Raw genomic sequence first — 26718 nt, 5'->3', positions numbered from 1 at the left:
TTGCCATCTTTTATTGCACTTTGTAAGCAGATGCTGTACAGTGGCTGTGCAGAGAAGTTATTCCTCAGTGTGACACAACGACCATAGCAGGACGAGGACATATTCATCCAAAATTAAATTACCCCTGGTCACAACTGAATACAGTCACAATTAGTTTGCTTTATATCAAAATAAAATCCAAAAAATAGTCCCACAATTTCATTGAGAAAGCTATGACAAGTATGACAAATATCTACAAGGTTACATGAGGGAGACGGGTTGAGGATGACAGGATAACTATCAAAAATGCAGATGAGTCTTTTCCATATTTGGAATTTCCTACAGCATATACAAACATTAACATGACAAGTTCGTCGTTCTCTCACATGCAGAAAGATATTGTGATAGTTTGTGTTCTCTTAATGGTGTATCAACGTTTTATGAATGAATCTACGTCTCAGTTACTCTTTTTGAAAGCCTTTCTCTTGTATTAAGAGGACAACAGGAGCGGGTAAACAGTCTTCTCCCTCAGTGGCTGTCATGGCAACATCATTATAGATAATTTAACCCACAAACGACGCTCTCACTTTGCTCATTATCATACACACAATCTCTCACACGCACGCAGACAGACTCATTAGTGATATGATACATTTTCTAAAACTTTTAACCAGACCCCTGATACAGTACGATACACTGACACATCAAAAATGTACAGAGTGATTAAGAGGAAGCCATTCCTGTGGATCCTGTATGCACAAAGTCAGTAGGAAGTTTACCCCAAGACCGTTTTGGCCTTCGATGTCCATCAGTCTTCGGAAGAGTGGTAAATATTACTGATACGCTTCATTCTCCAAGTAGCTTTTCCACAACCACTCCTCTTCTCTGAGAGATTTGGCCCGGGCGTGGTGTGGTCGCTAACTCTTCCCCATCTTGGCGATCAGCTCATCACAGATCTTTGTCAACTCCTCGATCTCTTTGTTCTGTGGAGCGATTGTTAAAATTAGAATAAATATACTTTGCTCACAAGGATATTTGTTTGCACATCTCCTGCAACCCCTGGACTCTGTTGGTGAGGATTTCTGACTGACCTTTTGCTCCAAGGTGCGCTCCAGAGACTCCACCTTCATCTGCTCCTTCCTCACACTGGCCTGGTAGGCGGCCTGCTCTTGTTTGGCCTTGACCCGCACCTGAGCTATCTCTGAATTAGCCCTGGAAACACACAAGTGATACAGTGAGCGTCCAGTCACCTTCCCATAAGCATGGAGAGTCTTATGAAAGCATAACCTGGCCTCTGCAAAGCCAATACAGAATTAATCTTGCCAGAAGATTGATAAATAATCTGTAAACAGAAAAATTGGCCAACATCCAAACATTTTTTCAGCTGGGCATTGAGGTGTTGTGTAGTGCATGGCTGTGTTTTCCCTTTGGGGACAATAACACTGTCATGGTGGAATAAACAGAAGATAATGAGACTATGTAGACTCACTTGTCTAGTTTCTCCTCTGCATGAATCTTCAGGGCTTGATAGCGCTGTTCCTCCTTGCGGACCCTGGACAGATACTCCTGAGCGCATTTCTTCAGAACCTCTTCATTCTGAACGGACGAAAAATGTTTTAATTACACGCCATGAGGGTTGTCGAGCTAAATTTTGGATGACTCACAAGGCCGCTCATGCTGAAAACACTCATTAGTTGTGAATAATTTGTGTGTTAGTCACCTTGCGGAAGCCCTCCAGTACATCCTTCATCTTCTCATAACGTCGGAAGAGGTCGGCCAGAGACTTTTCCACCGAGTTGAGGTCTGCCAAGGCCTGGTCCTTCTCCATGATCAGCTGCTGGATGGTGTGGTGGGAGAGAGACTTCTCTTTCTGGTCATCCTCTGATGGACACAAACATGCTGGAGATCAGATCATCAGACTGTACACTGAAGGGTCTGTTGTAGAGGGCACAGATACTGTTTAGCAACCTACACCGACGCACATACATACAAACAAACACTTTATTTCTGACGATATATCACAATGGATTTGTGGGATAGTATGATTTAACAGTATTTTATACAACACTATATGAGCATATCCGATAAACCAGTGTAGCATGCAAACAAAAACACTGAACAATGGGGAAATCAAGGGGCCCTAAACCATAGAGACAAAGCTGACAGCTGGTTTGCTTCAGTGTTATATGACAAAGCTCCCACAGTACTTCAGCCCCCCCTTTCCTTTCCTGTCACAAGCTGAGATGACCAACCTGCTTAGCTCATTAATTCTGCATGAATGGCTTTCACCACCATCTACAGCACAGAAGCAAAAATGCAGATGCGCATGTAAAGCTTTCCTGTGCGTCGGTACATCTAAAAGGTTTTGATCAAATTTGTATAATACTGTATCAGCGAGAGGGATTACACAAAGGACAGCTGAATTTCACGCTATAAAAACAGAATGCAGTGTCTCAAACGTACAGGATGAAATGCAACAAAACAAACAAATGTCACTGGACGAGATGAAGAAAGTGAGCACGTCTGCTCCTCTCTCTGACGGACGGATGGGGGGATGTGAGCTGAAACAAAGTGAAGGACGATCCCGCGTTACTCACCTGGCATGCCTGTCAGGGTTATCAAACAGTGAGGGGCAAAGATGGGAGCAGAACAGAAAAGAAGGGACTGTGTTAAGTCAAGCTGGGAGGGCAAGACGTGAGAGAGCCGAGTGTTACACAGAGGCAGAGACAGATTGTTCCATTTTTGTGACCGTGCTTTAATGAGAGTAAGAAATGAAATTAGCGACAGCGGCGAAAATCAAATTTTCAGGAATGTCCAGAGGTGGATGAGGGGTGAGAGCAGGACTAATGCAGAGAGTGAACCTGCAGCAGAATTTAATGAGTCCAAAAAGCTGGACACGAGTGGCCCAACGTGAGCTCCGGTGACGTCAGGATTCAGTTCATATTAGTCAAAGAGGAGAGCACATAGCAAGGCTAGCTTGTATTAGAGGGTAAAAAAAATACTTAACTCTCTGAAGACAGTGGTGATGGAATAGGGCATAGAAAGACCTTAGATAGTATATTATGCTCAGCTTGCAAATAAATAAAGTGCAGCAAAAAGTAGTGACAGAGGTTGGTTGAAATAAAAAGTCATGTGTATTGAAAAGACAGAGGGTCCAGTAACCTGTGACCAATGCCTTGGTTTTGTATTTAACACTGAACTCACCTATCATCTGTGCAATCGTCTTCTCATACTCAGCAACAATTCTCCTATGGATTAGAAAGATCATCAGTATATGGGTGGGGTTATATCAGTATGACAAAAGATTTCAACGTACGCATATCTCTTGAGTCTAGAGTCTTTATTTTATACAATTCATATATTTATCTCTGCCTATGAAAACAGAGGATTTGTTTCCTGTCTGTCTGCTTGTTGTTTCATTAGCAAGAAGTCTACATCTCGCTGGAATTAGGTGGATATTAAGACAGCTGTGGATGTGGCACAACTATCTGTGCTTTGGGTCATTTAATATTACTGCTGGAAACATCTGATATTAGAAAGTCCAAGTTGAGGGAAAAATATACTTCTTTAAAACATACTGTTTGCCATTTGTTTGGAAAATGCACTAAGTTGTAAGTGCTCTAAACTATCATTAGCTTTGTATTTTCTGATCTATCTGAGTCGTGCAGTTTCCCCACACTCCAAGCCAAGGACCAGCAGGGACCAATAGGAAGCCTTGTTTGGGGAAAAGCAGGTTGCTAGAGGTAAGAGGATTGATTAGCCATGCCTCCCCTTTAGCCTCTTAGCCCCTCCTTATCCTGAGCCCAATCAGTCAAATGAAGTAAGCTGTGTCTTATCCACACTAACTGAGCTGTGGCCAGCTGGACCCACACCCACCACCTGCTGACAGAAAACAGGGTTTCAGTACTGCATATCTCTGTCTCCATGAACACCAATTAGCAGTCATTTGCTGGGCATTTATGGATCATCTGTTGACGGAAATATTAGTGTTCTTAATTAAGTTTTTAGTTGTTGTCAGGCAGTTGATGGTTTATAATCCAAATGACAGCAGTTTAAAGCTCCTAACACGTTTTCTCATAGATATCTAACTTCTTTACTCTAAAACTTACATGTATCAACCGCAACTATTCCTCCACCACTAACACTGACGCTGACAGCAAGACTCAGATGGACTTCTTTAACTGGCTCGTCACTCCGCAGTAAACTAAGGCTTTGGCTGACAGTTTAAGTGGGATAAACCAACTGACAGGTTCCCATTTAACAGAATCACAGGGAGGTGTTAAATCCATGCTGTAGTGTATGGGTGGGACCTCACTGTGATGTAAGTGATGTCAACCCAAGGTGCTGCTTCGTACCTCATCTCCACCACTTCCTGTCGGCTGTCCTCATACTTCCTCTGCCACTCCAGCACTTCTTTCTCCTTTGTCACGATCTGAGGAGGGAAACAAAATTGTTAAGTAAGGCATGAAGGGAAGTTCATGTCTTACAGAATGAAAGGAAAAATGTCTGGGGCACCTCCTCTCGTGCAATTCCCAGCGAGTGGTCCAGCTCCCTGGGCAGGTGTGGACTCTCCCCTTCAATGTAGCTGGTGGTCCTGGCGTACAGCGCGTTCTTGGACACGGCACTCTCTATGGGAGATGACACGTCTCTGTGCTGCTTCCAGGAGCCAACGGAGAGGATGGCGAGGAAAGGAAGCATAGCCAGTTACAAACCAGACTGAGCTACACATGGGACACCCTCAACCTCGGGCCCACACGCACAATCTCATCAGGATTCCTGAACCAAATCGCAAGGCAGCATCAAACTGCATCAAAATGTACCACACGGCAAAATCAATATGTAAATGAGGCAGGCCAGCGATGTTCCTGAAGACTTGGTCAGCTGCCACATGATTGGATGAAACAGTCTTCATAGCCACAGTATTAGCCAAGTTATTTGGCTGATGCTGCCCCCAGCTGAGCGGTCATGATCACCTGCTCGTCGCAGTAGCTTGAATGTGATTGGGTCCAGGCAAGGCAGAGGGGAAGGAGGGCAGCAGTTGATACAGCAAGGACTGCATCATATACAGGAGACGGAGGATAGGGTAGCAGACTGGGCAGCATTGGAAATAGCTGTTAGTCTCATGTTAAAGCTTATTCTAACATAATAAATTGGTCTTACCTGTTGTGGCTACAATCATTAGTGTTTACAGTATGCCGTTGCAACATTTGCTGAATTCTTTTACAATTACGAGGACGATTTGAGGTGAACCAGAAGAGTCACAGGATTTAGCATTACAAAGCATCTGACTTTGAATACCATTGTCGGATGTTCTTGGAGACCTTACAAACCAAAGTATATATGCATGTGTTCATGCAACCATTGCAACTAGTGACAATGCTCTACCAACAACAACTCCTCACACAAAGCTTTAGGGCATTCAATCGTTCCTCACACAAAACATCCCATCAAAATGTAAAAACAATCCTCATTCTTGTACCATTTTTGGTGCCCTAACACTCCGCTCTGAAAGGGATTTAGTCATCCTTGGGAGAGATGGATTAGGGGAGGATTTGATGAAATAGCGGGGGCTCACAGGGGGCAAGTAGACTGAGATCCACTAATACGTGGAAAAGAGAGTGAAGTGTTTGGTCTGGCTGGAGCAGCAATTCCATTATTCCACTGAAGGTAAAGACTGGTCAAGTTTAAGAAACCATAGACGTCTTTTAGCTTTTAGTCAGGTACTGATTGGGCTCACCTCCCACTTCAGTTAAGTTTAAACCAAAACTTTAAGTGCATCAACCCAAAACTGTCCTGTGGTGCTGTGACTCATAGTGACTTTTACTTAAAGCTCTGTCTTACAGTGAAAATCCTCCCAAAAATCCACATAAAATGTCAGTACCATGACTTGGAATGAAGTGTAATAAAACGACATGCTGAATATAATGTGCTATCCTCTCTAGGTATATGCTTGCTGTTGCTAAAGGCAGCTTGGATCCCAGAAACAAACCACGACTATCATGCCCAAGGTTTGCTGTATGTCTTGATTTTGTAAGTATTAATAATTTGTTGAAACAAAAGGCCCCTCTTTAAATCAAGGCTTCAAGATTGAGTAAAAATGCAGAAGACACTTTTGGGCCTTTTCCATGTCAATTTTTAATCATGTTGTTGTGGTGCATGTTGTCAGACAAATTTGTATGAAATGAACACAAAGAAATTGCCACCCAAAGAACCTGGGGCATTTGTGGCTCCTATGTCTTTGGCCTTGGGGCAGTTGCCTGCTTTGCCTGGTTGGCAATTCAGCCTTGTACAAAAAGCGCCCAGACCGGATCATCTTGCATCACATGCAAACTGCAAACATTTTAATGTCGCTTGCAGGAGAACTATATGAAAAAATCATATAGACTTGGGGGAAAACTACTTAATGAGAACAAAAAAAGGGGGCAAATTGAAGACATGAGTTGAAGCCACAAGACAAACACTACTTCAAACACAAAAATAAGACAGTAGTAGATCTACTGAGACTACAAGAGAGATACTACATGTAACTGCAGGAAACACAAATTTGCTCACAGGGACAAAGTACAGCTGTGGTAGGTAGCAAATGTAGGGAGACCTTAAAAAAAAGGTCTCAGGCTTCTGGACTTCTGGGGTCTACAGGAGTTTACAGTGCAGTCTACAGGTATTTGGACAATTATTTTGGCCTTGTACTCCAGCACTAGAAGGGTAAAGTGCTGAACTTCTGCTCTAATTTGAAGGTATTTAAAACCAAACCGGGTAAACAGCGTAGCAATTAAAGCCCCTTTATTTCTAGCACTATACAAAAATTGGGCGTTCTACGCATTAAACTGTGGTGAATCATGCAATTATTTTTACAGCTTAAAGTCAGCACTTTAGCCTCATAGTAATTAAAAATTGAGTGTGCTGGTGCACTGAGCCAAAAACAATGAAAAAAGTCTTTACGACCAAATGCTTGGAGCGCACTGTAGGAAGGCAGATTACAGGGGTGTAATGTTACTCTTACTTTGAGTAAGGGTGAACCGTTGATATTCCAACGCCGAGTGCTGGGTTTCTTGAATCGAGACTGTAAAATGCGTGGGACAACAGCATGAGACTTGGAAGGAAAGAGGGCGGGGAGGAGCCTGTCCTGATCCAAATCTTACAAGAGTTTTTCCACTGACCATAAAGTGTAGATTCACCGCTGACCATCAAGACAAGCAAGTAATCTCACTATTCTTATGTCTAGACACAAGCCTTTTCAGCACAAGGCCTCCGACTTGCAAAAGTGCTACCTAAAATTCCAACCAAACTGACCTACCTGATATGTCTATTTGTTAGTGATGTTAGTCTGGGAAAAGGACCAAATCACAAAACAAGAATGTGACTGGGATTCAGGGTGTTGATAGCAGAGCGTCAACAAATACATCTTGGAGAGTTATAACCATATAACTCCTCAGCTGCTGATATTGAGTTTAGCGTGAGACCTTCCCAGTCACATTAATGCTCATGTAAGCCTCTGAACAGGCAACATGCATGTTGCCCAACATGCACAATAAAGGCAAGGGGCGGCACTCTGTTCCTGAGGGGTCAACCTGGAGGAGTTCGCTGCTAGTCGGGGTGGGAGCCATGTTAGAGATTTCGCATGTGGGGACTGCAGAGGTGGCAGGACTGCGGATGTAGTGGTGCAGCCACCATGTTGATAAGGCCATGAGTTCACAGTCACACTCAAAATGGTGGGTTTAGGGGGAGGGATGGGCAGGCTGAGACACACTCATGCACGCACACTACAGTCACGCGCACGTGCATCTCTGACACACACACTCTTACGTAATCACTCATTCAGTCTCTCTCTCACACACACAAACACGCTTGCGTACAGCAGGTGCAGGACTCAACGCAGTACCTGGGGGGTTACAGTAGAGAGGGAGGGGCACTGAGAGATGTTTTTGGCTACCTGCAGAGCCTCTATCCTCAGGGCAGCAAGCACCAGCTCCTCCTGGGCCGCGCACATGGTGGGTGGGTGGGGGGTTGGGATTGATGGATTTCAGGGGATAAAGGGGGGTGCGGCCCAAGGATAAGAGAGCAAAGGGAAAACATATATGAACTTGAGTTGAGCGCACACACTTGCTGCTGTCTAGATTTCACACTCATCAAATTCACACAGTGAGCTAAAAAACTGCAACTTAGGCATAAGAAGGGAAAAAAATGGGAAAATGAAAAGGCTAGATGTAGTCAGGTGATACAACGGAAAAAACGTTCCTACAAAGAAAACACACACATCACATATCGGGGACACAAAAGGGCCACCAGAGGCAAGGCCTAGAAGGTTCATCAAGCGGGGTCATGTGTGGTCTGTCAACACACCTGTAGTTTTTGGGCGAATGCCATGGGGTTGGTCTCGGCCAGGTCAGGCTCCAGGTACTGCAGGGGGTCGTCACACTCAGACAGCCTGTCTAACAGGGGCATGGCCAGAGCTGGAGCAGGGGCCTCCACGGGGCCCTGGCTAGGGGGCTACAGGGGCACCGGGAGGAGTAGGCAGAGGGCAGGGAGGAGGGCAGGGGTCAGCATGGCAAAGCAAGCGCTGAGTGTGTGAGTGGCAGCATAGGGAGTTAAGTCACTGAGTTGGGAACCTTGTGTGGCGGACTGGCTATGTGTTACCAGTGACGAGGCTTTAATGAGAATCACTATGTCTGACGGTGCTCATGTTGCAGGGCCAAGTCACGGCCTACAATATAGCATGTGCAGTGTGGCACCCCCCCCCCCCTTGTGAATAAACAATGACAAAATGTAAATATGGCAAAATCAAAACTGATAGATTCTTCTTATGGTGACAAGACACAGAAGTGACAGTGATTTTTTTTTACAACATATGTGACAACTGCTCAGTGATTCTTTACAAAGGCATTCGGCTCACCTGCTCATCCCTCTCTGTGCTTTGCGTTCGGCTGAGTGCCTCGCTTTCTCTCTTCCTGCCCTTGTCCCCGGCAGAGCCCTCGAGGCCAGGCCGGGAGCTCAGCACCGGTGTCTTCATACCCGCTGTTATCTGGGCCTCCATCTCCTCGAAACTCCTACCGAGTGAGAGAAAGAGAGGGGAGAGAGAGGGGGGCATGGTAGGGAGTGTTAATGTAAAAAGTTGCTGGAGGAGCTGATCTGCATGCATTACACTCTTCAAATCATTATGGTTTACAATTATCAAACTAAATATACCAAAATAGGACTGAAAATCGCACTGTAAGACTTCCCACACAGTGAACAGACAATGTATGTAATACTGCTACACATATTTCACAGCACAGGATAGTAGTAGTACAGTGTGTTTTACCCTGTGCAGGGAGAGCTGGGCTCAGATCCATGTGCACACGTATTCTTGGTCAAGTTGTCAGATACTGAGTCCAACTTCAGGTACAAAGATGGCTTCTTCATAGACAGTGGCTACAAGACACGCAAGAGAATAAAGCATAAACCATCTGAAACCTAATTTTACTTTGGCTTTGGTGGCCCATATAACATATCAAATATAAGTAAAACAAACAAAGAAAGCAGCATAAATTCTTAGAATAACATCAAATACTCACAGGTGAAGAGGAGCCAATCTTCTCCATGTACTCAATTTCATAGTCTTGCGCTGACACAGAAAGACAAAGAAAAGTTTTAGATGCAAAACAAGAAATGGAGAGACATTTCAGCCAGTGTTGAGCTCTGGACTGATGCGATCACAAGCTGAGGCAGGGCTGTCTGTTCGGTATTTCATGTCTGACCCAGATGAGTTGAGCCACACAGCCTCTGGGAGGAGGTGGCTCTTCTGGAGGTCAGAGGGTAGTAGAGAACTGGGCCAGCAGGCTTATTTCACTGCCACAACAAAAATCAATAACGTTGCACGATGAATAAAGAGTAAAGTGGCTGATTGTTGTGTGGTTTATCCAAACATAAGCTCTGAATTTCCTCTGACCACCGCCTGTCTGAGGTATGCTTTGATCTCTGTTAGCTTTTATTTGGACACAGGTGGCTGCAGGTACAAAGAGGACTCCTAGAGAGTCAGACAGCTAAGCCTCACCTGGAGCCTGATGAGGAAGACTGTTCTCATTAACGAAGGATGTAAGGTCGCATGGCTGGGGGAAGTCTTGTTGGTCAGAGTTCAAATCTGCATCCGTGTCATGCAGGGCGGCCCACTTATGACTGGTGGAGGAGGCCAGCTTCTCCTCATCTGTTGCATGGTCGTCCTGTGGGTGGAGGGAGGCAGGTTCATCTGCAGGTGTAAGATCCTGCAACACAAAGGAGGTGGTAGCGACCAAGTTGGATGGAAGAGGGAGAAATACAGACAGGCAAAAGTGAGAGAGATATACAGATATAGAGAATTAGGTACCCACCTGGGACGGGTCAGACAATGGGGATTTCTTCGGTGACCTCTTCACTCTGAAAGTATTACTGAGAAAGAAAAAAACAGTCAGTCATCGATGTCTGAGTCACTCAGCACCTTCAGTACACAGCTCTTCATTACATCCAACGTTCACTGCCTAACATCAAAAGATCTGTATTTGCTACATGTCTCAAACGTGTACAGTCACAAATGCTAAAATATGAAACTGGTTGGGTACATCTGCTTTTGCATAAAATTGCAAAATGATTTGCATGGAGCAGCATTATCATATGTGTAGCAGACTTACTGTGGTCTATTGTGTGGCTGAAATGAAAGAGGGTTTGTGAAGAGGGTTGAATCTGTAGTTAGTAACTGCACAGTGGTAAATGAATGTTATGTTGTGAGTAGTTTACTTTTCACATAAATCAACAAATAACACAGATCCTACAGATGAATGTATTTGGTAATGTAGTAGTTTAACTGTTAGAGGAAGGTTTTTACTTTTGTTACTAAGTTTTTGATTTACAGATATAGAGAACATGGATACTTTAAAGGGTTTATAAAGAACTGGGAGTCCTTACAACAACTTTCTTTCCTGGATGTAACATTGTGTTTTATCCTTTAGATTTAATGTAAAAGACATATCTGATAGAGCTGAGCTGGTGCTTACTTTAGTCTGTAAAATATCTGCACCCTGTCACAAATAAACATTTTTAAGCCCAGTTGTGGAAGATAGCCAAAACAAACTGTATTATATTATGATTTTATCATTATTATAAAGCTTTGGCTTTTTCAACAACGAACACAAGAGGGAGCACAAACACCTCCTTTGTTACACACTGTGTCAGTACACAAACATCTGTCCGGAAGAAAAATATTCAGCCAGCTTCAGTAGAAAAGGGTAATGCAACATTTTAATATATAACAGAATTTGTTCCAATATCTATACTTTTGTTTTAGAAAAGTGCTGAACTATAAAACTATTAGAGTCTTTTTAAAATGTCACAACTGCTAAATGCAGCAACGCAACAAACTCAATAACGCCTCTCCAAATGTTACGTTTGTCTTAGTTATTCAACAGTACCTCACTGAGCACTGTAGCACTGACCTCTATTGGTAGAGGGTCCAACCGTGAGGTTACATGGTCCCTTTGTGCACCGCGCTGTATGTAAGTAGAATTTCCAGCCCACGTGTGGTAACTCTGTTCAAGAGTTACTATACGCATTGGCACTTTCATAGATGGGAAATTATCATACATAATACAGAGTTTTAAACAAAAGCTGCATCCTCCAGTTAAAATGGACAGGATTAAAAATATTTAAATGAATAGCTTGATCATGGTTACAGGGGATTGTGATGTTTCTGTTAATAGGAAAAGGCACAACAGGGCAGCGTGCTGCTTTAAAAGGAGCCACGTGGAATTAAGGGTCAAAATGGGTGGATGGTTGTTTTGTCCCTGTACTTACAACAGACAACAAAGAGAAGACACACCCCTGGACTTCCTGTGACATATGGGAATACACAGACACAGGTGACAGAGAGACAGACAGAGGACACTGGCATAATAAACAAGAGGACTACGTACAAACACAGACTAGCCTAAAAAAAAAATCCCTCACCAACAGAGACACAGACATTCCTACAGGTCAATACAATGTTCTGCAAGTGAGTGTGGACTCTCCCATAACTGTATGGTCCTGTGGTAACAGACTGAACTTACGATTTAATGGGAGTTTTCTTCTTCTTGGCAGGCTTGTTCTGATTTTGGTCCTCCAGTTCCCCGATGTTGTCATTGTCATTATCATTGTCGTAGTCATTGGATGACAGTTCAAAGGAGGCAGAGGCCTTGGGAGGGGAGTTGGCCATCTTATTGGAGGATTTGAATGGGTCTATGGAGTCATCAAAGTTATTGGGGTCAAAACTATAAGACGGCCTGGACAGTTTGGGGGAGCTGCTGATACATTTCTTAGAGGTAAATGGATTGAAGTTCGGATCATCCCACTTGTCAGGCTCAAAATTGTAAGATGTCTTATGAACAGGGATTTCCTCCTCGTTGCCATTGTGGGTTGCTGGAGGTTCATTGTCCAGCTGTTCTGTCTGTGCTGGAGGGGCCTTCTTCAGCCCCAGCTTTGGTTTCCTGAGAGGCATCTTGCCACCGGGCTTCTTGCCCACTTTCTTGGGTGGGGGAGAGGCCTGGTGTGATGCCTCACCGCTCTCTTCAGAGTAGTCAAACTCCAGCCTTACTGACTGACGTTTGGGAATAATGGGTTGCTCTTCAGGGTTGATGATTGGCTCTTTAAGAGCAGCTGGAGGACACGGCTCCACAGCAGAGACACAGGGACTCTCTGGAGGAATGGCAATGGGGGCACACACAGGATCTTTACGGCCCAGAATTGGGGAATTGGCAATTTTACTACCTCCAGTATTGAAAGGGTCTATGTTCTCAAAATTATCTGGATCCCATTTGTAAGAGCTACTAGGGGGGATAGGGGATTCGTCTTTGACTGGCGGACTACCAGGGTGAGGGGCCACCTCCTCCTGGCACAAGGGTAAGGATGGGATGACAAGGCTGTCCTCCTGGCTGGTATGATTGTTCTCCTCCGGCAGAGGAGGAGGAGTCTCCACACGGCTCTTCCTGGTCTTTCGGAGGGTTCCTCCAGGGCTCGGAGTTGCAGATCCTACCTCTGCCTCCTCCTGGGCCTGGAGAGGGTTGGCAGTTCTAGGCTTTGCCCGCTTCTTGATCTCCGGGGTGCTGCTGGATGAGGCTGGCCTTGGACTCTCTGGGTTGGAGTTCTGTCTGAGAAGAGGCTTCTTTTTCACAGACCCAGAACGGACTTTCTTGGGCCGATGGAGTGTTCCTGGAGCACTCTCAGTGCCCACGCTGAAGGATTCGGAATGTGGACGGAAGCCTCCCACTGCTGATCCATCCAACAGACCAGCAGTGTCTAGTTCTCCTCCCTGGAGGCTGAGTGAACGTGTCAGACCGTGAGTTGTTGAATCTGTAGCAAAAAGTTCGATGTTGTAGGTGCCACTGGCTGCGATGGGCTTGTCCTCATCAAAAACAATGGAGAGTGAACGGCAGGGTGGCTCAGGTGAAATCGAGTCAGTGGCAGGATCACCCACTGAGGCGTCTGCTACTGCAAAATATAAAGAGACATAACATAAAAAGGTTGAACTCATGTGCTAAAAAGGTGAAATCAAAAAGAAATGAAATTAGGTTTTGTTATATATTTCAACTGGTGTGGGGGTGAATTGCAACCTTCTTGGTGTGATCAAGAGGCCTGCATGCAGATAAAGCTGCAGCTGATTTCTAACACATCCAATTATAGAGATGAATGTACTATAAATAATTCAATGAGAGTTTCTCAGTTGGACTAAAAAAATCTATGAAAAATAACCACATGAGAGAGAGCCTGAACTGATGGGTCAGCCTTTCCTAGATATCCCAAAAGCCTTGTGCAGTGGAGATGCTTGTCTCAGCAAACAAAGATGGGAAATACTGTTTCATTCCACTAGATGGTGCAACAAGACTTTCTTTCACCTGCTTTACAGTGTAACAGAGTGTCTTACTGTATAAGAGCTCAGGCCACATTATGGCAAAATTCCTTTATAATCAATAATAACAATACCTTTATCGCTGGACGGTAGTTGCTGAGTTTGGGGCTCTATAGGAGAAACAGCCTTCACTGGAGTTGTGGATTCAGGGGTTTCAAACGCTCCATCAGAATCTGAGCTCCTGTAACAAAAGATAAGGACACACTAAGCCCAGGCTGCTGTGAATCAGACAGTCATCACTTGACCTGTAATGATTCTCGCAACTGTATCAGGACGACTGACATTGACGTCATGTGAAAGTGGCGGTGAAAATTCTCTCCTTCAGACACGTCATGTCACAAAGGATAAATTTACTTCCCAAGGTAGCAGTTCTGATATCATTCTTCAGCGCAATGTATATGGTGTAATTATATTATCATACAAATTCACTAAGGGCGGTGTTTTGCTATGGGTTTCAGGTAAGAAGGGCGGCAAGTGCCATTTCCTGTGGCGTATATGGGTTTTAGAAGCCCAAAGAATGTGGTATGTGCTTCTGTTTTCATTGTTCGTAGACCTTTAATGGCTACAAATGAAAACGCTGAATCTGCAGTGAGGTGACAGATAATGACACATCTGAGGCACACATTTACCCCACCACAACACACAAATGCAACACCCATACACAATGAGACCACGTCAAGATCTAAAGATATCATAGCTGTGAAATGGATAGGGAAGGGCGCCAAAAACAGAGAAATGACCAATTTCTGCATGACAATAGGTTGGAAATAAAAACATCCTATGAATAAACAATATTGATTGCTCTTCCACAGCACCATACACACACACAGCCAAGATCACCACACAACCTGACTACCAAGGTCCATGCTCCGTTGGTCAATATATTATCTGACGATATGAGACCCCAGCCTCCAGTCCTGTCTCACCTCTGTCTGACCGGTCCCCCAGCAGCCCCGATCATGTTGTCATGACGTGAGCCCCAGGAGAGACGCCAGAGGAGCCCAAGAGCCGGATCGGAGCCCGGGCTGTCCCCGTCTTCTGCCCCTCCCAGCAGTGTGTCCCAGCCCCAACGAGCCCACTGCAGTGGAGACAGAGCCTGCCACGCACTCACAGCCATGGCTGCCGCCGGGCTGCACCTCTCCACACCACGATGCTACTGCCTGAGACACAGGTAGACGCCCACCGCCTCTTCCTCAGATGATGACTAAGACAACCAGATCAAACCCCTCTGCTCTTCTACTCTTTTATAGTCTAATATCCAGCTCTCTTTGTTTCTGATCTACAATCCCAGTCCTTTCACGTTGCTCCTCCTTGTCATCTGTAGCCATATCAGTCCGTCGCCACTCCTCCCCAGTAGGAAATGATGCCTCCCAATCTAAATGAGACTGGCTGCAGAAGCCCACCGCCTGCATACTGTATATTCTGGCACTCTCTCTCTCTCCCTCTCTCCCAGCCTTCATCCCTCCACTTTCCTCCCTCCCTCTACCTCTCTCTTGCTCCTGAACCACTTTGCTGTACTCACACAGATGAAAAGACAGTCTATTGCCCACCAACTGAATCTGTTGTAATAAAGCTTGTCCATTACTTATACAAGTGCTGCATTTGACATATATTTCCTGTCCCTTTATCTCTGTCATAGTGTCATATTCTGCCTAAATTAAATAAGAACAATTTTTGGTCAATGCAAAGACACACCCAGATTTTTCTCTACAAACCCAGGTTATTTTCACATTCCCTAACCCAATATTGGAGGTGGTTACTCCGACACATCTTTGCATAATATAACAAAATGAGTCTTATCTATATAACAATAACATAAAAGGTAATGAAAAATGCAGTGTGTAAAGCAAACTGTGCCAAATATGTGGACAGCAAGACCTGTTTAACACACACCTACAAATACTAGAGCTCAGACAAGAGAAAAGATGAGGACCCCCCCCACAGCTAAATGACACCTCCAAGTCTATGGGCCATATTGATCTAGCCAGTCTATAGGGATTCACCTCAAGCCATTGCTGAGGCCATTCAGCAACCTGTGGGGGTTCTTTATCACAGATGCACGCAAACATGGATCAAATAAAAGCCTGAAGCATGAAAGACATTGGGGTGGTGCTGAAACACCATCTAGCCATACATATGGCCAATATGACTGATGCAACAAAAATTCAAAGCTGGGACATTAGTGTTTATAGAGAAGGCTGGTAATAAACGTCTTTTACTGTCATGGCCAATATGTTCACTATCCCTGGGGTCACATCACAGCAGTGATAGAGGCTCCTCTTCGCCAACAATATGGCAGGAGTAACATATTCGACTTGCACTGCAATGTGCTCCACTGACAAATCTTAACAATTCATCAGGCTAGACAAAAGCAATACACACAGCAAGTTAAAGTTACAACAGGGTATAAAATAATGAGTGATACCCATTTATCACATTTTTATGTAGTAAGTCTGAAAGCCTTAAAAAGCCCTCCATTACTTTTAGGGTGGTGTGATGCAGAACAAGACAGCACATGGCCAAGACGGCAGCCAGAGCTGTAATCTCTGTGAGGGCCCAGTGTGTCCCAGCAGGATAAGACTGGCCTGCCTAAAGATCCATCTGGATCAGTCACTGGGAACCAGGATCATAGTGTCAGATGGTCAGACAGGCAGTGACAGATATCTCCAATGACAGGACCCACTTACAGAGTGGAATACGCATGTAACACGCCAAGTTAAATATATGGAAATATGACTACTCAGCAGCTTTATCCATGAAAACCATTTAAGACTTTTAGCTCTCTGCAGATTTTGATGCATGGCATTAAAAAATTTGCTTCTTTGAGGATGGGTGGAAATAAAACTGAAATGTGAAAAATTGAGGTAATTAGGGCTTATTTCAGTGTGCCAATTATGTCCTTGAAGAGGACATTTTTCATGTGACTGCAAACACTGTGTTGCTATGGTAACTGGAGGTAGTTCCTGCCATATGTTACTCTACGATGGAAGTGCCTGGATGCACACAGTCCAACAAAAACACACAACTGAGGCTTCCCAAACCAAAAATGTCCACTGAGGTGTTTCATATGATAGAAGAGACAAGTAAAGGCACATTGCAGATGTATGAGGCAAGCAGCTGCTGCATCAGCATCTTTCTGCCCACAGCCCATGAATAGGTTGAAATGAAAAAACAAAAACAGCACATTTTTTTTGTTTATTCTACACTTCTACGTCCTCTCAGAACAGTTAATATTGATCATCACTATCCAAATTTAAACAAGTGGCATCCAATATACATAAACTCATGCACTGAAAGGAGTGCTGTAATTAAACTAATCAATGAGCTGAAAAATAATCAATCTGGAAATGTCTTCTGTGTTAAAGTAATGTATCTTTAGGAGCTCTTTTGTTATCTAGTTGCAGAAGAAACATAGAAAGAGCAAAAGCAGCGTGTGGGTGAGCAGTCAGGGTATGGTGGGCGAACAGAAACAAAGAGAGCAGCAGTTAATAGCAGCCTCTCACAGGCTGAGATGACTGCCTGGAGACAGAAACTCTGCAGTGTGAGGCAGGAAGACGCGGCATTTTAGACAGCCAGACGTGTCTCTGCTTCCAGCCAAATCCAACTCAGCCTGTCTAAACAGCTTCCACAGTGCTGGAGGGGTAGCCATCGCCAGCCCCGGGGAAGAGGGGGAAACTGGGCTGCACCAACACATAAACCTTACACCACTTGTCTGTCTTACATATGCATTTAAAAAAAAAAACAACAAAAAAAAAACCAAGACATTTAAAGATGTTGCTAATGAATATAGGCTCTATACTAAATTTGATGGAGGCAACTGTGAATAGATGAAAGCCAGTGGAAAAAGAAGACGAAGGGAGGGATGAATAGAGGCAGGCTGCTGGTCTCCAAGCAGCTGTGTGATTAGCCTCAACAGATTTGCTGCCGCACACTCGCTCCATCGTCTCTCGGCTGTCAAACATCACTAAACCCTCTCTAGACACAACACGTCATCTATCTCCTTCCATTCCACTCCTTCTTTACCTTTAATTCCCTTGCTTTTCCTCACCTCATACTCAATCTCTACAACTCATCATCCCTTTGTTACCTTCTCTTCATTTAGCAATCCCTCTTGGCCTGTATCTCTGACAAAAAGGGAAAGAATGGCATCTTAGTCGGGCATCGTCAGGTGGGCTATGTGGCACTATAAGTCTGTCACATGCTTTGCAGTACCAAATGTCAGTGACAAAACAATGATTAATGATTAAACTACGTATGTTAAATTAGATTTTATCATTGTGAACATGGCACTGGGCAGGAAATATTTTACAGCGTGTATTTTGACAAAATGTTAATACAATGGTAGATGACTGAAATTATATAATAACAAAATATTGAGATATACAATGTGTCTGTCCTTCATTACACTGTAAACAACCTCTCTCTCTCTCTCCTATAAGGTAGAAAAGAGACCAACAGAGGGAGCTCCTGTGCTTTTATCCCCCTGATGAATGAGTGTCTGGATGTAAAGCATTACATCATGGGCACTGTACACCATGTGAAACACCACAACAACCTACTTTCATTATACAAGAGCCTCTCCAGTTTCTACACAGGTGTGCTCTGGCGAGCAACATCTAGAGGTTTTGTAATGGGAAAAGAGGACAAAGCGGCTCCTCAGGAAATGAAATGTTATGGAGAATCACTCTGCACCTCCTGCAGGTCATATAAACAAAAGCTGAGAGAAAAGTGTTTTCTCAAAGAGAAGATGTCTTGCACTTTCTGTCTCTTGTCTCCACCCAGACTGACATCAGCTCCAAGCAGCAAAAACAGAGGAAGTCTGGAATCCCTTTGAGAAATAAATCCACTCAGTCTAAAAAACAGTCTAAAAAACAAAGAACCCACTAAGTGTCAGACTAAGATAATCTCTATGTGTAATAGGACCAACCTCATCCAGCCTAATCTGAGACTGCAAGCAGATGGCACATTAAACAACAACAGAGCAGGTCTGCGAGTCAGAGCACCAGCGAGGAGGGGGTTAAAATATCTCTCCATTTTGATGATGAGATCAGAAGCGAGGTTCATTTAGATTACTGCAAAGGAGACACAGGAGACAGGGACAGAGTATCCCAACCCCCCATGAATACAGACAACAACACAACCTGGACTCTCACTGTAGGTGCCATTATTAAACGAGAATGAAAATAAATAAAAAAAGACCCTTGAGCAAAAACACATTTTGGCCCATTACCCAACACTTCCAGATCAGAGCCCTACAGTGCCCAGATGTGTGAATGCTTTATATACTGTGAGTGGTTCTGACAGGGAGTGAACTCAGTAAAAGCCTTATTAGTAATGGTTGGGATGGTGGGCACCATGCCTCTGTTCTGAACACCTGTAGGTAAAACAGCTCCTGACTCAACCATCCTGCAATAAGAGCGCATGCTTAAGTCCTTTGAGGTCTGAAAAATGACTGTATTATGCTATAAATCATTCATTTCCACATTACAGGCGGCACATACACACATGCATTCACTCCATTTCCCTCATCCCTCCCCTCTGTTTCTCCCCAGGTCCTTGCTCCCCTGTGCAGTAGTGTGTCTGAGATATAAATAAAACACAGCAAAGTGGAGCACTCTCGCTCCGTCTCTAACTCTCGCTTTCTCTCATCCACTGATATTCCTGACTTGTCTCCCTCCGCCCCCACACAGCGTGTTCCATTTCAGCGCAGTCACCAGCTCCTGCTCCCAGCGCGGCAGTCGCGTCCTCCTTCACACAGAACAAAACATCACCCCACCAGCCTCCCAGCGGCACCTACTGCACTCATTGCCTGGTTCTGGTTCCCACAGGCTCTCCTGAAGCACTGTTACCATTCATCCATACGTACTGTACAGCAGTTGAGGCACGCTGAAGCACATGTGCCTGTGCACATGCGCCAATTCTCACATTGCATCACAAAAGCAAACACAAACAATGCTGACATGCTCAGTTGCTCATATTGGATTTTATAGTCTGAAAAGGCTTTGTGGCAGTATGTGTGGAAAGACAGAATAGGGGAAAGCAAAAAAAAAATGTAAAAATGGAACAAAAACTGAGGGAGATGACGGAAAACAATGTCTCACAGAGATATTTGTCAGGCTTCACCTGACAACATAAATGACAAAAAATGGCAAAAAAAATGGCAAGCGGTGATCGGATTCTGCAAAATAAATCACCCTGCACCTACAATGAACATTTATGTTGCACAGGAGACCAATTCAAAGCCATGAATACATAAAGAAATACATATAAAAGAGCAAAGCAGAAGCCGTTGGAGCTGCTCTACAGATGTTCAGCTTTTAAAGAGTGATTCCCCTGATTTTCTTCTGCTTTTTATTTCGCTTGATGACACCTCCGAACATTTCCAGACTGAACACTGGGCAGGAATGCAGGTTAAGTCAAACTCACATGTGTTCTTGAGAGGGACAGGGGGTCTGTCCTTGCTCCATGGACTCGTTGGCTCCCATCCTCAGCTAGCTCTGCCCCCCCTGCCCCCCCTGCCTGCTCCTGTTCTCCAGCCACCCTCCACATTCACCTGCTCCCCTCCCACAAAAACACCTTTTCCCTTTTGCTCTGATCCTTGCAGAGGAGGCTGGTAGCCTGTGTCAGAGGACGTGAGCGCTGGCTGAGCTTCTGTGCTGCAGTGCAGAGGATGAAACGAGTCCTGTTCGCATCAGGAGCCAAGCAGTGGATGATTCAGGGCTTCTGACTTTATACACGGCATCCCTGAGCCTCTGCTCGTCTACGGACTGTGATTATTCCTGCTTCTCATCTGGCGGCAAAAAATCATGTGCCAAACAGGGGGAATTGAAGCTCCAAAAACAAAATGTCAGGATGAGAATAATCCAAAACAAAGAGGGTGAGACAACAATCCTGCTTTCTTGCCGTCTTGCATGAGTGTCTGAGGTGCCTCCTCTCTGTTTGGTTGCTGATATCGCTGAGCTGTGTTGCTGCTCTCACTGCCTCCTCCCCCCTCTCTCCTCCACTCTCTACCCTGACTCCAGCCTCCTGTGCCTTTAAAAAGACAAGCAGCTTTTTCTCGTCCCGTGCCGCGACTATGCAGGGGAGCCAAACAATAGCAGACCCCCAAAACCGCTCTGACAGCCGTTTTCTCCTCCACTGTCAGTCCCCTTCGTCCTCCCTCCCTCCCACAGTAAACGTACTTGTCCGCTTTGCCTTTCCCCTGCCAGGATCCCCCTTTCTCATCCAGTGAGATGCATCGCGAAAATGTGATTTTTGTGCCTCCCTTTCACACAATGGAAGCTTCCAGCACTTAGCGTGGCCAACCAGAGTGATGCCTGAGGTAAACAATAGACTGAGAAACTGGTGTGTGTGTCTTATTCAACTCTGACTCGATCATATTCTCTTCCATTCAAGTCACTGCACCAGTAACTCTGTGCAAGCACACATTCAAAAAAAAAGCATTATGAGACCAAAGGAGGGACAAAATCAACCTTTTAAAATATTACATCACATGTAATAAGAATTTTTTCAGCATCCATTAAGAAGGGAAAAAAGAAACATTGAGAAGCCATCATCAGACTCAAAATGTTAAAGATGTAGATACATATTTCAATAATAGCAGCTAACTCTGGAGGTAGATTTTTTGCTAAATAGGCAGGGACATATGCCTTCTGACATACGAGCGTCTACATTTCTAAATGAATATGGTCTCTGTGTTGAGTCCCTGGACAGCAGGCTGGGTTGGTGATCTAATTTACTGGCACTCTCATCAAACCTTGAATTGCATCAAAGACCAGAGGAGCAATAATGATATTCTGTCTAGACGCGTCTTCCAGCTTCTCTTTTTTTTCTAGACATCTGTGTGTGACAAATGCACAGGATGTGTCCTGAAGGATGGAAAGAAGAGCAGGAACAGGTTCTACAAACTTCCCATTGATTGTCGAGGCGCAATGGGAAAGAGAGGCGTTGGAAATATGAGAAGAATAAATCCATTGTGCACTCATGGGAAAGTGGGGAAATGAGGGCTCACTACAATAGCAACTCAAGCCTGCAGCGCTTGTAGTCACACAAACTTGCTGTTTGCAGGTTTCAGGTGTCCTACCTGTGTCTGGGTGGACTAAAAAGACAGAATGAAACATAAAACACAAGACCATGTCCTCCTTGTTCATGTCCAAGTGCAAAGCGCAGTTGGAAAGCGGAGAGTCTGCATGTAAACATGAAGTCCATTAACTGATGTTCGCAAAGAATATTGATGCGTTTCTAACCTCGGATGGGCCTGTTAGTCAATGTATCACAGCCCGAGGGGAGACACAAAAACACTGCCCACTCCCACCTCCCAACTCAGACCCCTGCTAAAGAAAAATATTGATTTCTACTGCCGTTCAGACCCTTGTACCAGTTCAAAGATATATCTAGGCCAGCAAAGCACGTATATACCAAGCTCCTATTCTACTGAATGAGAAATAAACATCGTCTCTATGTTGTTCCTCTTAAGAGTCTGGCCATGCACTGCAGTTTGACTGTAGACTGAAGAAAATGAAGAGATTAAAAATTCAGTTCAGTCAGGCACTGGAAGACACGGCTGTGGCAGTTTTTTCTGAAAGATTCATAGCAGCGCTCAAGAGGAATCAGGGTCACTACGATCCACATGCATGTACCCTGTAAGAGGGTTTGAATGTGTGTGCTTCTACTCAGACTGTGATGGTGCAGAACAACTTGTGGTTTCATGGGCGTGGGTTGAAGCTTAGCGGGAATGTTGGCAAAATATTTTTTACTTAAGGACATGGCAGTAGAGAAAAGATGACCTCTATGTACCTGTGAAATGGTTTTAAAAAAAATACACAGCATATAGTTAAGTCAGACATAGACAAGAGAAGCGTGATTTCTGAAGGGGGTCATTTGTAGTGGCATCTTGTTATTTTCTTTTTTTTTTTTTAAATAGTACTCTCAAGTCAGTTTCAAGTTAAAAATTGCGGCTGAATCACGGGTACAGTCTCAAAGATTGCCACAAGCTTAAATTAAACATGGGAAACAAATAATGTGCCCATTAATTTGGCAAAGAAAAACTGAAAGAGCCAAGATTATTTCAAGAAAAAAAAACCCCTACAAACCACAGTAAAGACCACAAGATAGGGGACCCTCTCCTACAGAAAATTATAGGTGCTGACATGGTGTGATGACAAAATAGAAAATGAAAGATAGATTGTGTCAGAGTAGCTGATCAGAACTGAATGATTCTTGAAAAATAAAAATTTAAAGGTATAGCTAATGGTGTAGAATATATGTCAAAGTCCTGAAGCTAATATGAAAATGAGGTTTTACTTTAAGTCAAAACTTGTTATGACTAGTATATGAAATTTGCAGTGAATGACTTTACTTTTGCCATAGTTCCAGTCAAAACATCACTGATTGCACCGTTGCAACAAACAGGGCCACCAACTCCAAAGCTGCTCTGCAAGTGCAGTTCAAAGACGTGTTTTGGGGAATCCTGGTTTTAGATATTTGTGACAGGAGCTGATCACTGCCCTGCGCCTCTGATGCTGACCAGTGGCTTATCAGGCAGGGTAAGAGCCCGGAGCTGGGTTTCTGTTATGCCAAGAAAAAGCTGCATTGCTCCCATAATCACTTGTGGGATCAGTTTCCTGAAGCTTTGTCTACAAAACATCCACTCACAGACTTCATCTGTCTGCATTTACAGTGCATCTTTTTACAACTTTAAAGTAAATGGCAAAAGCAATCTGTGCAGTTATCAGGGCACTTTAATGGGAAACTTCAAGAAGAAAGCTCCAGTGAAACAAAGGCTTAGATACCCATCAATTCATCATCTCAGTGGCATACATGTAAATGAGGACGGTTAGTGGTTAAATTGTTTTAGCCTGCAAAAGTGTAAAAGCACTTCTCTACAGTCTCAAATAGAAGAAAGAGAGTCATTAGAAAAATCACATTTTAAGTGGGCAGGGGAGGAGCTGATTGGTTTGGGGGTTTTCAGAAGAATCTAGAAAAACAAAAGAATCATAGTGCTCCTTGTTTTTTAGCTGTCAGGGATTGTCTTAATGACAGGAAGCATGTGTATAAAATGTGTGATTAACAAAAAAGAGGCCTGCCTTGTTCTTTTTCCCCACAGGAGGATTTAATTATTGCTCATACAGGTAAAAACACATAAAATATCTTTTGGGTGATTAACATTTTGACATTGTGACGGAGGCTAATCGTTTAAATGTCTAGCAGCTCCGAGGGACATGCTTTGTCCCTGCAGGGACTGACACATCATCACTTTATTTCCAGTAAAGATGTATGTTTTAGTGTTCTTTGCAATATGACATATTCATACTCAACCTAATGTACGAGATCAAAAATATATTTTATACCTGCACATATGTTGGCACTGTCGTGCCTCTCTGTGTCTGCAGGCAAACAGGGCAATCGGTGACATCCAATCAGAATATTCAGTCTATGTTACTGTGTTGGTACCTCACTGCTATCGAACAGACCTCTCAGATATCATAAATAATATAATAACACTACTCTAGCCTAGCCTCCTCAATATTGGTGCCTTCTCTGAGCAAGAGAAGCATTCAGAAAGCCAAATACTCTCATGTGATAAGCAAATATGTATCCAGAGAGTTTTTTGTCAGCTCAGCAGCGATGCTTGGCGGAATACACAAGAGCTTGTGTCTCTCCCTGTCCTATTTCATATACCTGCAGCATTCAGACAGCAGAGTGCAGACACAGGCTGGCAATACAACATAAACCCTGGACTCTATGAGGGGAAAACACCCTCTGCTGGTTATAAGCTACAGTACACCGCGAAAGTGGCTGAGTCATTCCCTCTTATGAAGTCCATGAAATAAATTGCAAAGCTAAGAACGACCACAGAGGAATGTCAACTGTTATCAGCAGGGAAGCTGTGCTGATAGTAAAATAATAGGGAGCGTTTAAATGTAATCAGCAACAGTGTTATGAATGAAAATCTTTATGCTCATGCCATGACTCGGGTGCTACACACACAGCCCAAATGGGAAGAAATCAGCCTTCAAATGTCAAGTGGTTATGATGGGACAATTTGTGTTAATTGTTAAAAAGCCTGGTGTGTAAGTGCTTTACACTGCAATGTTTAAGAGATTCACACATTATCATTTCACTCTCATGCTTTTGCTATATTCACCACAAACAGGACACAAGTATCCAGTATACACCTGAGTCTCCATGACCACTAAGTTCAAATCCTGCTTCCCATGAGTTCATGTGGTAGATGTGCATAGCAATGCTAATCTGTAATTTCATGAGGTGGTTAAAACGGGTTGCAGACGAGACTGTTACCCTGGATTTCACTTAGGCTGTATGTGAGCTACCTGTGTGATGAGTGCTGTCAGTTCTTTACATGAATAGTTAAACATTTAAGGAAATATGATTATTCGCAGAGAGTTAGAGTTAGAAGATCAATACCACTCACGTCTGTATTGCAGATATGAAGAATGAGCAAACAGCTGGTTAGATTAGTTTAGCTCAGAGGCTGGAAACAGGGGGAAACAGCTAGCCTTCCTCTGTCCAAAGGTAAGAAAATCCACCTACCAGAACCTCTAAAGCTCTGTAAGTAACATGTTATATCTTGTTTAAAAAAGTACAATTTGCTGTTTAACAGGGGATTATGTGCCATACTATTTCGTGGCTGGGAACAATTGTCAGTCAACCAGGAGAGACCGGTCAAGAAATAGCCCGGCACATAGAGCGTGCAGGTGGTCAGATTTTGTTACCTTTGGACAGAGCCAGGCTACCTGTTTCCTCCTGTTTCCAGTCTTAATGCTAAGCTAAGCTAACCATCTACAAGATAATTCAGTGTGCCAGATGTCGATTTAATGCTGTAATTTGACCTGAACTCAGGTTGAAAGGATAAGGACATGGCTACTTTTCGTCAAGCAGGCTAAAAGGACTAGTGTCAACACTGAACAAATCTACTGTGAGGTCTTACAAACTTAACAGCAGAGGCACGAAAGAAAACTGGAAAACATTTACATCACATTTTTTAAACAAAACAAATGACGAGTGCTAAATGATCTAATGAACGGGTTCAGGAGCAGTGACAGAGGGGTACAGTTCATGTTCATACCTGAAAGGGGGGTGGCAGGGTGCGGAAGCAGGGTCCTCACGCTGGTGAGCAGAAGGTACTGGAGGGGAGGCGGGGGCTGGAGGAGGAAGGTGGGGAGATGGAGGGGGGGGTTGGTAGAGCTTCGAGTGTATGCCTTTCCGGGGGTGTGGGAGGAGGAGTGGGGAACTCGGTGGTGTCGTGGAAGGGAGGAGGGAGGGCAGGCGGAAAGTGGTGGTCAGTGGTAGGAGGTGGGGGAGAGGCAGGGGCACGGTCACCTCTCTCTGCCTGCTCAGCGTGGGAGGGCCTGCAGGGGGAGGGAACACAAAACATCAACAGACAGACCAAAACAAGAGGCCGGTCCAGAAAGCCCTCCGAGGACACACTCCACTCTCCTCAATACGAAAAATGACAGAAACTTACCTCAAAGCAGAGAAAGATGGAGCACTCTGCTCTGTGTCATCACCTAAACCTAGCAGTGACTTGAAAAATAAAATGCTCACTCCAACCATCCTAAGAACGCTTTGTCATTTAAATGACATGAAAATGAAAATGAAACTCCTCTCCTCAATCCCCTTACATGATAGTCCATGTTTCCCTTGCTTGCTCTACTTGCCCTCTGCAGTGAAGCAGCATGTCTGAGGGTGTCTGGCTCTGTCATCATTGGCCACCTGGCGGAGTGGATTTGGCCCCAATCCAGGCCCGTCTTATCAGGAGTGGTAGGCTCTCTAATCTGACAGGCAATGCGATGGACGCCCATGCAGCTGTTCCCCACATGGGGCAT

General features: G+C 44.2%; 1 protein-coding gene across 1 annotated transcript; it reads right to left on the bottom strand.

Annotated features, from left to right (window-relative positions):
* tacc2 (transforming, acidic coiled-coil containing protein 2) lies at positions 1–26718 on the bottom strand. Its single transcript, XM_041948068.1, has 17 exons — positions 26547–26718; positions 25959–26241; positions 13945–14051; positions 12036–13452; positions 10326–10383; positions 10013–10220; positions 9534–9583; positions 9281–9390; positions 8873–9026; positions 8323–8469; positions 4495–4632; positions 4335–4411; positions 3184–3227; positions 1700–1860; positions 1469–1575; positions 1071–1191; positions 1–962 (listed from the first exon to the last, which is right to left on the bottom strand). The coding sequence occupies exons 1-17, from the start codon at positions 26716–26718 to the stop codon at positions 897–899; spliced, it is 3420 nt and encodes a 1139-aa protein (XP_041804002.1). The 3' UTR covers positions 1–896.

Source organism: Chelmon rostratus, chromosome 11 (genome assembly GCF_017976325.1).
Source record: "Chelmon rostratus isolate fCheRos1 chromosome 11, fCheRos1.pri, whole genome shotgun sequence".
In the NCBI taxonomy this organism is placed as follows: Eukaryota; Metazoa; Chordata; class Actinopteri; order Chaetodontiformes; family Chaetodontidae; genus Chelmon; species Chelmon rostratus.
Note: the sequence above shows the minus strand (reverse complement) of the source record. Positions and strands in the feature narration are given on the sequence as shown.